Source organism: Eptesicus fuscus, chromosome 13 (assembly GCF_027574615.1).
Source record: "Eptesicus fuscus isolate TK198812 chromosome 13, DD_ASM_mEF_20220401, whole genome shotgun sequence".
Classification (NCBI taxonomy): domain Eukaryota; kingdom Metazoa; phylum Chordata; class Mammalia; order Chiroptera; family Vespertilionidae; genus Eptesicus; species Eptesicus fuscus.
The window spans coordinates 63573452-63586612 of NC_072485.1; the positions used below are offsets into that span (position 1 = coordinate 63573452).

General features: G+C 40.9%; 1 protein-coding gene across 2 annotated transcripts in view; it reads right to left on the minus strand.

Annotated features, from left to right (window-relative positions):
• Positions 1-13161, minus strand: part of LOC103292775 (uncharacterized) — a 123282-nt gene that overhangs the window by 78131 nt on the left and 31990 nt on the right. Inside the window, exon 1 of one of the 2 annotated variants that reach the window (XM_054725095.1) lies at positions 8086-8165. The exons of the other annotated variant lie outside the window; for it this stretch is intronic. Coding sequence (XP_054581070.1) covers positions 8086-8090 — 5 coding nt within the window. The 5' untranslated portion in view covers positions 8091-8165. Of the gene's footprint in view, positions 1-8085; positions 8166-13161 lie in introns of those variants that run through there. 2 annotated transcript variants of the gene reach the window in all.

Here is a 13161-nt window from a genome sequence, read left to right on the forward strand (position 1 = left end):
CCCTCCCTCATTATTCATGGAATTTATCTCTTGTACATTCACCTAATACAAACTCAGAAAACTTAAAGAAGTCAAGATTCTTCTTTATCCACATAAGGCCCTGTTATATAGGTTGCTTTGTGAATATGTACATATTTATATGGCCCCAAACAGATAATGATGAAGACAGACTTAACTCCCACATAGTGGAAGCACAAGTACTGACCTAGAATCCTTGATGACCTGAAAATAACCTGCCATCTAAATGACATTTAAAAGGAGAACGTTCTTAAACTTGTACATTTTTGCATTAAATTTTCCCTAAGGAATCAACCTTCATCACCTGTACCTTTTGGTAACACAAGGCTAATATGCATCCATTTGAACACATACAAAAATCTCAAAATAGAAGAAATCCCTGCGTGAGTGATATTGAGTACCAGGTGGCATTTTGACTGACCACTATAAGAAAGTGGAGGGAAGTAATTTTTAAAAATAATTTTAAAGAACCACATTAAGTAGCAAAGCTCACTGGCATAATCTAAAGAAAATCCATTTGATACCTGCTTCATGCTCAGATTTTACAAATAATATTAAGAGCTTTCCCAATCCTTTGGGAATGAACTCTGACTCTACAAAGAAAGTCGCCACTTTCCTGAAGTCTACGTGTGTGGGGAGGAAGATCCTGCCATGCAAATAAATTCTCAGGGAGCTGTGAAGATATTAGCTATTTTGCTCAATTTATTCCAAGCCGAAATATAATAATACATTATAAATCTGTTTTGATTTTACTTAATCTAATGAAAAAATGTTCATCTTTTTGATAAGTGCTCATTAGCCATTTTTTCCTGACATAAACAGACAAGAAAGATGTTCTCGTGCTACATTTAAAATGCAACTCAGCTAATTACAGTGCGATGACTCAAAGAACAAAATCAATGCACTGAAGTTTCTCACTTGAATTGTCTTTAGAGTTGAATTTAAAAAAATCTAACAAAAAAATTTAAAGGGCCCTCGCAGTGTGTGTTACCCTTAGGTTGCATAATGTCTAAGTAAACAAAGGCCACATTTTAGTACGTGATAAAAATTTTTAAATTTTCTCACGTCGATTGCTCTCTAAAAATAGTTGCTGAATTTACCAACAAAAATCTCAAAATAGAAGAAAGCCCTTTCTTGGAAGGGGTGATAAATCTGCATAAGCACTTCACCCTATTTCACCTGTCCTTTGTGAGACCAAAAGCTGCAAGGAGATAATATTTGGTCAGCGTTGGAGCCAGAATAGGACCAGGGAATAGCAAGAAGTTAAGAGATCTATATAAGAATCGAATTTACTTACAGGCCAAACTTATGCCCAGGACTTTTAGGAATATCAGATAATCTCGGGCTTTTTGAATCACAGAGTATTGATCTACTGAAACATTACACTGAACGAGTCTAACAAAATTAGTGTCATTTCCCAAAGCACTTGGTTTGTGCTCCAAGAAGAATTTTGACTAATCTAACTCCTTGGGTATCTCAAATCTGGCCACATGACTCAAACGGTCACTTCATTGATTTTTAAAATTGTGTTTTATTATGAAATGTATTTACCTGAAACTAGAAACTTTACAATGATTGTAGATCTATGACAAATAAGTTACGTGTATTGTACCCACTTATTATGTGTCAGCTCCCATGCCAAGCCCTTCACATACATCATGCCATTTAATCTTTAGGGCATGTCAATTCTCATTTTAAAGATGAGGAAATTGATGCGAGGAGATGTTAAGTAATTACCCCCAACAACTAATCTTTGTGATGTTTTGCCTGGGCGTTTGGGTACAATACACATAATTGGGTGCCACAGAATTTTAGTAATTAGTTTCTGTGTACCATGAGATGAAAAAGGTTGAAAATCGCTGGTATAAAAAATAAGTTTCTAACATCCAAAACATTTAAAATTCACAAAATTGAAAACGACAACAATGTGGGGGTAAACTGGCTGTTGTTACAAGTTGACAAGCAGCATAAATCCACACACTCACCCTAAAGTCCCCCTCCAACATGGATTATCACTGGGAGGGAGATGGGCTGGATGTCTTACAAATTCACTTCCGACTGTATGACTCTGAATTTGAATTAAAATCTACTGTAGAATATGAACAAAAGAATCATGCTAGCCATCAGGAAGGCCCTCCTCTCCTGTCAGCTCGACCTCAGAAGAATAGATTATAAGAACCGAAGGCAGTGACCTAAAGCATCGCAAAGATAAGGGATTCCAGAACAGAGAAGACTCAGTTGGCCAGAGGCGACAACCTAGAGGGTTGTTCTGGTCAGCTCCTAGAAGCCAAGTGCAAATCAAACCAACAATCAATCAATATTCTTCGGATCCAGGATTATAAAAAACTTCAGACACGGTCCCAGAAATAAGACTGAGATGTGGGAAATGGGCTGTGAGATCATTAAAGATGACAATGACCATGAACCTTCCTTTTCACCTTAGGAGCTGGGCTCCCAGGCCTGGGTTTCATTCCGAGACATCATTCTTCAGTCCCTTTTCTAGACAGTGAGGGACATGCTTTGAACAGCCACAGCAGTTAATTCTGAAGACAGTGACTGTACAAGGCTGGTGATGGTACTCACAATCCTTGTTCCTTTTACAAATGAGCCCCTGGACTGAATATTTTTCAAGGTTGCACTGGAGTTCTTGGGAGAAAAGTACACCAAAGCCAAATAAATGAACACATCTGAAAATACCTGTTCTTCTCAAGTACTTTAAAAATGCATTGTTATTTATAAAGCTACTCTCTGTTTCCCTACAGATGAGTGTAAACTTTGTCCCCAGTCAAAAGCTTTTTTATGTGTTTCATCCCAAATTGCCAGGCTGCCTACAAAATTTGCAATAAAGCAATTAGAAGCCGCAGAGCAAACAAAATGTGTCCTGTAGAATGGCAGGCGCAGGAAGCAGATCAGAAATATTCACACTGTCTGTCAGGCTGTTTCCTGGCTTTTTCTCTGTGTTGTTCATGTATACTAATGTGTGGACAAGGGGGTTGAAAACATTTTGCTAAGAATGAAACCCTAAGATTTATACATAATGTCTAAGCTTATCCTTGGGAAAGAAACCACAATCTCTTTTCAGACAAGTGTAAAACACTTGCAATTCCCTTTGAAAAACAACGTCCAATCTTCCCTTAAATTGAGATGCCAGAGCAACTAGATTGTGATTTAAATCAGAGAACAAAATTAGTCCAGGTACACCGGGGTGGAAGGAGAGACAGTGCAGACACTGGTAAATGGCCTATGAATTCAAAATGTTGAATCTTTCCCCCTCTCTCCCCGCTTCAGCCAATTTTGACTTCCAACAAATTAGAGAAATAAATTGGCAGTTCACCTATGATTCACCGGTAAACAAACATTTTTCACCAGCTACTTCGTGACTATCTTTTGAGCTGAGCCTTTTTAGATTCCATAAAGGACTGGGTTGTAACAATAACTCTCAGAGTTCACAATAGTCGTTGGCAGGGTTCTAATGAAAAACAAAAATCTCCACCTAATTCAGGGGTGGGGAACCTTTTTTTCTGCCAAGGGCCATTTGGATATTTATAACATCATTCGCAGGCCATACAAAATTGTCAACTTAAAGATTAGCCTGTTGGTCAAACATTTAATTAACTCCCCCCCTAATGCCTTGGCAGGGCCAGACCAAATGATTTCTCAGGCCTTATACAGCACGCAGGCCAGACATTCCCCTCTCCTGACCTAATTCCAACAATTCCCCACAGTAACACAGAACTTCATATTATTAATACTGGCGGGGCCTGAGGGAGAGATTGAATCTCAGTGAGGAGCAATCTGACAATGGCAGCTAAAATTCTGCATCTCTGATCAAACCAAAGCGATTCAGGTTTCAAGTTGGGTTCAAAAAAGCATAAACACGGACCAACACCAAGGATGGACTTGGCCAAACATCTACAGTTGCAGCAGAAATGAGCTGACTGTCCTGGTTGGATAGAGGCTCCACTGGCTAAGATTTTGTTGTGCTCCAGGAAAATGGACCCATTTGTTGGTCCTTCAGACAAAACTGGATTAAGGATTTGACCTCCATATTCCCATAAAACTCAGTACACCTGGGCATAATCATACTCCCAGATTCATCAACTCTTCTCCTTGAATTCTATAACCAGCGAAGATCTCTGCTGTCAGAGAACTGGGGGGTTGGGAGGGGATCATTCTGATTGGAGGAGTTTCTATTCCACAGAGGTGTCTTTATCTCAGCTAATATACTAGTATCCCACTGGCAGGTTGGCTGAAACCAAACCTATCTCTCCAAGGCAAGGGCACTTCAGGACTCAGCCCATGGTGACTTCTATTTAGTCCAAAACTTTGCCATCGAAAGAGCACACACTCTGCCTAGCAGGGCTTATGTGGCTCCCCCTCTCCGCCCCACCACCACCCCACCACCACCACCCACTCCTCTCCTGAGTAAGGCATTGATCCCAGGCAAGGGGATATAGCCAAAGATGAGAGAACCTTCTACAAAATAACTTTTGCAAAGGTTCAGGCAGGGAAAAGGGGTGTGTGTGGAGGGATGATTTCCCACCAAATCTTACATCCTAGCATTAAATTCTGTCCAGGTGGGCTTTTGTCAAAAATTGGTCCAAATGCTGGGAAGTGATAATCACCTGAAACCAAAGTGGTCCTTCTTTACAGAAAGATTTCAAATTCACCATCTTTTTTATGGGATAGGTGGGTCGGGAGGTGGGAAAGTGGTTTTTTTTTAAAAGACACAGCCGATCACAAATGTGCTGATCTAACTTTGTCAATGACATTTCATCCCAGATGGCAAGTGAAGGAGACACTAGGATTTAAGGCACCCAGACACTTGACAACAGAATATGAAGACATTAGGGGGGAGGGAAAAACAAGCCAAACAAGAATCCTTAAACTGCATTATTTCAAAGGCATATAGGTCTAAAAGCAATCTAAGATACAATTTTAAGAATAATAAGCATCTGAACCTCAGAATAATAGGAACTTCCAAATGCAGAGAAGGGAGATACTGACTATATCTGAGTCTGCTCAGAGACTTTATTCCAGGGCACGAGGCTGAGCTGCTGCAATGTACACAAGTGGGGCGCAAAGTCAATGGGATTACATTTTCCTAATTATTTTCTGCTTGAGCTTTACAGCACATACACAAAATGAGATCAGCCGGGACTTGTCTCTCCAACAAATCACTCAGATTTAAACATTGCTCAAATAAACAAAGGGGGGTGGGGGAGAGGCACAAGGCTGGGAAAAGGCAGAGAAGGGCTTCTTCAATCACAGTTGCAAGGAACAAAAACCTGGAGGGGAAAAGAGTTGTTGGACCGCCACCAAATCTCCCCCACTGGAGACAAGAGCCCATCTGCTGAGCTCGGCAACTTCGCTTTAACTACCATTCAGCTCGCATCTCTGCAGAGATCTGTCTGCAGAGCTGGCAGATGGACCCCTGCTTCCCCGAGTCGCTGTGTTATTTGTTTAATAAATTTAATTAATATCCATACTGCATTGGATTGCTCCCAGAAAAGGAGCCCAAGTGCTCCCTTTCCCCAATAGCTACATGATGAGTGATTTCCCAGCAAAGAGCAGATAACGGTACCCCGGGGCCCCTGAAAAAATTAAAGTACCATGTGCTTACATTACTTTGCATGTGTTAATTTTCTGCAGTCCACTAATATACTTTGGATGGGTATTTTAACTTTATGGAAGTATGCAGTTCTATACAACTTTCTGATCAGTTATATTTGTTGGAATGTTTTCAAAGGAATCTAATTTAACCACGTTTTTTGTTGTTGTTTTTTAACCCTCACCCGAGGATATTTTCCTACTGATTTTTAGAGAGAGTGAAAGACAGAGAGAAATATCGATGTGAGAGAAATACATTGATTGGTTGCACCCTGCATCCGCCCCGACCAGGGCCCGGCAGAGGAGGAGCCTGCAATGGAGGTACGTGCCTGGGTCATGAATGGTAAGGAGGTTCCCTTTGGCAAACAGCTAGCTCCACAACCGACTGTTCTTAACAAACTGAAAAACCTCCCTGATCATATTGAACTTGAAGTATTTCCTAAGCTGAAATATGTGGTAGTTGCAAACATGGAAACAGAAAGGGTCTTAGACAAAAATCAAGGCCGTAACGTGCTCCCTCTTCATTAAGTGGAGTGCCACGCTGTTTGGTGATGGAGTCCCTGTGATGAGCAAGTATGAATTTAAACAGTGTTTCCCTCACCCTGCTATCCAATGTCATCCTCTCTTCCTTGTCTGTATAGTTCATCTTAACCTAGATTCCCCACAGGGTGTTGCAAGAAAGAATAGTCCTTAGAGGATATAAAAGTCTAGGGAACATTATGTCAAAGAAGGTTAAAGGGGGGCTGCTATCGTGACCATGGCCTCCGGTAGCAGTGGCCTCCCCGCAACCCGTCTCCTGTCCCGCTCCTTCCTCTTGCAACCGAATGGAATTCAGCATTGTTCCTATACCGCTTCTCTGTGTTGATAAAAAATACAGAGGTTATTTGCCAGGGTTTCACCTGCACCTTTCATAGCCAGGCATTGGACACAAAACAAACAGGGACCTACTATGGAGCTGTACCTCAGCACCTGCTCCAAGGCTGCCAATGTTGCCGCCACCAGGACGGCCAGCAGCAGCCTGGCTGAAGACAGCCAGCAGTGTGTGGAGATGTGGAAGAGAGAGGGAAAGACAAGAGAAATAGCTTTCCAGGCATCAGAGCAGCTCACTACTGGATCTGCCTCTTGGGGTCAAGCTGCCTGGGATCCCAGGGAACAATACTTTCCACTATGGTACAAAGTTAAGTGGAAGGCTTTTTCAACCTTCTTATGGTTTTAACCTGATTATTCCTTATTTTCGACTTTTGGAAAACCAATATAATAGTCTCTGTGATCCACATTTCAGAGCATACCATTCACGCAAAGATATCCTGAGGAGATTAAACAAAGATGGCTACTTCACCAGCAATAATGAAGTTGCATGGACCTGGATGGAACTGAATAAGTACCGGTAATATCTTAGCAGTTTAAAATTAGACTTGGAAAGAAATTATGAAAGAGAACAAAAAAATTGCTTGCAAGATAAGTAAATAAGCTACAAGAAAACAATAAACTATCTGGACTTTCTGATGTTGCACAGTTCCAAAATTGGTTGTTATCTGAGGACACCCAAACTTTTAAGGACCAGGAGCGACTAGTAAGGCTTAGATATTTGGATATGATAAGGAGGGAATTAGAACAACATGAGCTCACGAAAGAGCAGCACCTACTCTGGATGGACAGAGAAGAAATACGACAGCGGGAACACACAAGAAGAAAACTTAGTCTTCACAGAAAAATGGAAGAGGAATGGAAGACAAAAGAGATGTTACTTCTGACAAAGATTGGAAAAGATGTTAAAAGAGAAGCTAGGATAGAGGAACAATGGCATAGGAGCAGAGAAGAGAGTGACAAGAAGACACAAGCCCTTTTAGAGAGAGAGGAAAAAAAAGTCTTATCATTTACAAAAAAAAAAAAAAGGCAAGAAAATGGCTTTAAAAGAGAAGAGATGGTAACACTTACCCCTGAACCTCATTGTAAAGCACTGCTTAGAAATTATGAGTCATGGTAAAAAGGTAAAGCCTTTCTCCTCTAAACTAAATAAAAGCATTTATTGTCAACCTTAGGAAATAAAAGTCAAATCAGTCTTCCTGCAAGCCAGTGAATCGGTTCCATAACCTCCCACAAGATTCTTCTCAAATAATGTGCAAAAAGAACCGGCACAGCTTTTGCCAAAGGAGCTGAAAAAAAAACATCCCACTGTGTTTCTGTAATTCACTGATGAGTTTATGAGAGTCAATAATTTTCTTGTCAACAGAAAGATCCAATTTAGCTCTCTCCCAGTTCGGTTTTGTGTTTAAGTGATACCTTGCAGTTTAAATAAGAAGCTTTAATCAGGTAATGAAACAAGCCAACCCTTGGCATCTTACTATGCAGTAAACGAAGGGGGTTGTCACAAATCCAACGCTACTGTGTTCCAACCCACCTCGGACCTCTGCGTAGGGACTCAGTCCACAGTCAAGGGATTAGCGGGCCTCTTACCCCATCAGGCTGAGCAGAAAACGGAAAGGGAGAGGATGAAGGGTCCAAGCCTACTATCTCTCCCATGCCTTTCTCCAGTGTGTTCATTTTTTTTTCCTGTCAAGAAAGCAAAGAAGCTTTTAAAATACTTTCATCATAGTGGCGCACGGGAACTCAAGAGAACGTAAGAGTCCACGGTTGTCTTTAACACAGATAAATAAATACCACAAGCTACAACGAGGTGAGCACCTGTTTTTTCTCTTAAAGGCTAACCGCCCACTTCAATCCGACCACCAGCTCTCCTTCCTCCAACGCCGGGCCAGAGCCAGTAGGCGCACTGATCTGACCAGACACGTAGTCCATAAGGTGACTTGTCACACACCTAGAACCTTTCTAAAGCCAAAGCGGCGTAAAGAAGCACATCTTGCTACTGGGGGCCCAGAATAAACCCAGATAAAGCACAGATGCTCAAACACACAAGGCAAAGCTATGGTAGCTTGAAGCCGAGAATACTGAGTGTGGTTCCCAGGGAAGGAGCTTGGCAGGGCCACGCTGGCTGCTCAGGGTCGCGCGATGCCTCTACAACGGATTGCTGCCAAACAAGCACTGAACACTATTTTCCCTTTTTGACTTGTCTCATAAAAGCAAAAATTCTTCTTTGGGTTAGGGAAAACAGAAACTAATGTAGGCACTTTGTAAGAGTGAAGCGGTAGAAGGCAAACTTTAGAAAAGCAGGGGATACCAGTATCACACGGCTATGCAGATGTCAGCAGCAACTATGGCATCCCAGCATTTGCACATATGTATTCCTATTATAAGTATCGCATTCAGTTTTGAAAAACTTATCTATCTGAGGTCCACATCTGGATTCTTCCTACGAGAAAAGGTGAAAAAGTAGTACTAGTAAATGTGTGTGTGTGTGTGTGCGTGTGTGTGTGTGTGTGTAAGTGTGTGTACATGTGTAGAAGGTTGTTAAATGTTAGGATTTGAAAAACGAAAATATTGCAGGCCTGGCTCAGTTGATTGAGCTTCCTCCCATGCACAAAAGGTCACCGGTTGAATTCCCAGTCAGGGCACATACCTAGATTTGGGGTTAGATCCCAGGTGAGGGTATGTAAGGAGACAAACGGTCAATGTCTGTCTGTCTGTCTGTCTGTCTCTCTCTCTCTCTCTCTCTCTCTCTCTCTCATCAATAAAAACATTAAAAAGCATACTAAGGAAGTCCAGAGGGTCAATCAACATGCCCCCCCCCCGCCCCAGGCCTAGGTTGGGAAATGTCTTTGGTCCGAATGGCACTTTATAAGCACATCTGTTTTATTCACAAGAGGCCTCATGCAACCTAAAACTACCAAAATGTGCCACGATTTACTACAAAATGTAAACAGAATGATGTACCCAAGTACCGTGTTTCTTTAGGCAATTTGTACTAACTATGAGTAGATATATTATCCTGGCATTCACAAACGTGGGTGAGAACTGGGAGACGTGGCCATAAAGATTCTTAAAGACTCCGAGCCAAAGTAAACAAGCCACGTGTGCTCTCATCAGACACAGTAGAAGGCTGAGACCTTCCCTCAGAGCTTTAAGAGATATTCTAAAGCTCACTTTACTGCGAGTAGGATTTTCACAATATGAATTTCACTCCAGCACAAACTGAATAGAACCACGTCGGTATAATCCTCACATATTTCTGCCAGCTGGGATCCTGGATGTTGAGATGTGACCACTTCACCATGGGCCTGAAACCCCAATCTGTTTCACATGGGTCACCGCACAGCCATCAGATGGAGACACTATGTGGTCACTACCCCTCTGAACAGATCCAAACCACAGACGTCAAGGGGAAAGGCTACAGCTCTCATTTCCAATCTCCCGAGCCACCCCTGTCCCTCTGCAATAGAATATCAATAGAGAGACTAAATGAATTGTTTGCTTAATTGTGCTGTGCAAGCTGAATAATTGCACGCTTTCCAGAATGGCTTTGTAACCAATGAGATGGCGTTGGATCTGCCAAAATCTTTACCTTGAAGCCAACATCTTTTCTTTCTGCAGGTGAGAAGAAAATAAGGGCAGTCCTGGTGTTATTTCCAGAGGAGGCAAAACCATGGCAGACACATCAAAAATCATGTCTTTCAAAATGGAAAAATCTCTATTAAGCTGCACCTACTGAGAACTGCTATCTTCATATATGCCAATGTAAAACGCATAGTCACAAACCCTTATTTAATCCATCACACACTGATATAGCCAAATAATCTAGAGTGAGCAAAATTGGCCCATTACATATGATGACCATATGTTAAGAGGTAAGAGAAATGTGATGAAAATGAGGGGGGTTGGGAGCGTATTTTTAAAATATATTTTTAAAAAATATTTTTAAAATAAAAATGCAAAAAGACTAGGCAGATGGAAAATGGAATATTATGTACTTGTCGAAGTCTTTAGGATGATAAAAATCAATTATTACCAACACAGAAAATACTGACATAAGATAAGTTGGGTGAAAAAAAAAATCCTTAAGAGTAGCAACAACAATATTTTAGCCAAAGAAAATTCCATATTACTTTTTTTTATAAAACTTTTTTTAAAATTTCTTTATTGTTTAAGGTAGTACATATGTGTCCTTATTCCCTCATTGCCTCCCCACCCCCCACTCATGCTCTCATCCCCCTGTTGTCTGTGTCCATTGGTTAGGCTAGGCTACAGCAAGAGAATAAGGCTAAAGGAGATGTCTTCATAACTCTTTCCCACAAATCTGCTTGAAGCACAGAAAAACACAATGAAAGTTCTCAAAACATTTGCTTCTTGCCCAGCCGGCATGGCTCAGTGGTTGGGCGTCAACCTATGAACCATGAGGTCACAGTTCGATTCCTGGTCAGGGCACATGCCCAGGTTGTGGGTTCAGTCCCAGTGCAGGGGCATGCAGGAAGCAGACCATCAGTGCTTTTTCTCTCATCATTGATGTTTCTACCTCTCTCTCCCTCTCCTTCCTCTCTGAAATCAATAAAAAATATATATTTTTTAAAATTTGCTTCCAGTAAAGAAACTATTTGTAGCACTTTAGACTTATTTTATTTTCATTTAGTTATTTTTGAACAGGAAGGCCTCAAAAACATAGTTCAAAATTTACACGTCTCTCTTCCTCCTATCCCAATCTCCAGCCATCCATCCCTCCTCCCAGAGGCAACCCCTATTCCTGGTTTATGTTTCTTTGCAGACCAGGTATCTAAATATTCTTTATACTCAGTTTATTTCATTGTAATTTTCCTGCTATATGATCTTTTCTCCTCGAAAGGTCTATGTTTATACAGTTTGAGATTCTCCAACTGGCTGTTTCTTCTTTGATGCCATGACTCCCCCATAATACAGTCCAATTGACATGTCTCCCTAGTAAGATTAGAACAATTGGAGAGACAATATGCTTCCAGATCAGACAAGAATGCAGAGATGTGATTCTTTATACAAATATCCTTCAAAAAAACCCAAGGGATTTAAACAAATGTAAAATATAATGTGTAGCTGCCACCAAAACAAAGTTCTAAGAGTATTTGAGTCTTGACAGGACAGTGTCATTTTGATTCAAGTGCTAGGTGGTTTGGATTTTGGAACATCCATCTCATCTGATTTTTCAGGTTTAGATTGTCCACAGCAAAACTGGCCTGAGTACCTCTGAATGGTTTGGGAGTGGGAAAGAGATAATGGATGTTGGGAGAGGAGATAGGAGGGTGCCATGCAGTTGGAGAAGCCCCCCACCAAAAGAGTCCTTGCTATGAAAATACCCAAAAGGAAGAAATATGCAAATTTCAAATATAACAGATCCATATTATTTCCCAAATCTGAGACTAAAGATAGTAAGGGGGAATAAAAAGACCCAAGTTCTAGTCCTGGTTTTGTCATGAACTCCATGTACCTTCAGCCTAATCACCTTTAATCCAGTCTCATTTATAAAATGGGGACCTTGGCCTTGATAAGCTCTATCGAGTCCTTTTTACCTTTAACCTTCTCAGTCCAAAATCACTGTGCCAGGTGAGACTGTGTGAAATTGTCTTAATAAGAAACATCACAATTGTTGTGTGGCCCTAAAATGTTGTCAAATGCAGTTCCTAATTGATGAAATTAATACTCTTATCTAATCAATGGGCTATTTCAGTGACCTAAGTGACAGTGATTGACTCTTATATCATTCTATACATCAAAGGTCCCAATGAGCCAGAAACACCTGGGTGAAACAATACCTCTCTCCCCCGCCCCTCCACACACACATGGTTGGATATTCAGAGGAACAAAAGCTTATGGTTGCTTACAAAGTATTAATGTAGATTCAAATAATTAAAACTACAAACTCAAACACAGACCTGGCTTAAGAACTCTTTGGACAAAAACAAGGATGAGGGGGTGGGCGGGGGGAAGTAACAGCAAGCTTGTTATAAATCAGAATCTGTGGCTGGGAAATAGAAACCCAAAAATAAGGCTGCATTCATGTAAGAATCTAGAGCAGGAGTGGGGGACCTTTTTTCTGCCAAGAGCCATTTGGGTATTTATAACGTCATTCATGGGCCATACAAAATTATTAACTTAAAAATTAGCCCGTTCTATTTGGTCAAACATTTAATAAACTCACCCCTACTGTCTTGGTAGGGCCAGGCCAAATGATTTCATGGACCTTATACAACCTGTGGGCCGGACGCTCCCCACTCCTGGTCTAGAGGAACAGACAGGAGGAGCTAGCTCATTGCAGGTCCCCTGTTAAAGGGGATATTTAACAAACAGAAGTAAATTGAGGTGAAGGCAATCAAGGTTGTCCAGATATATATCATTTTGTGAAAGATGGGGAAAAGGAACTGAGGTTATGCAGCTGGGAGTTAAGAAGACAGAGTAGAGATATGATTGGTATTGCAAATATATTCTAAAACTTTGAATAGGAAATGAAAACACTGTTGAATCTCAAAATCCTTGAAAAAAAATTATGTGTATTCTAGGTTGACTGTCATGAAGGATGTTAAGGAAGGGAGTTACGGCTGGATTTGAAACTGGACCAGGTGGCCCTTTCAATTATACCATTTTATTAATACTATGTGTTCGTATTAGTTGTGAGTG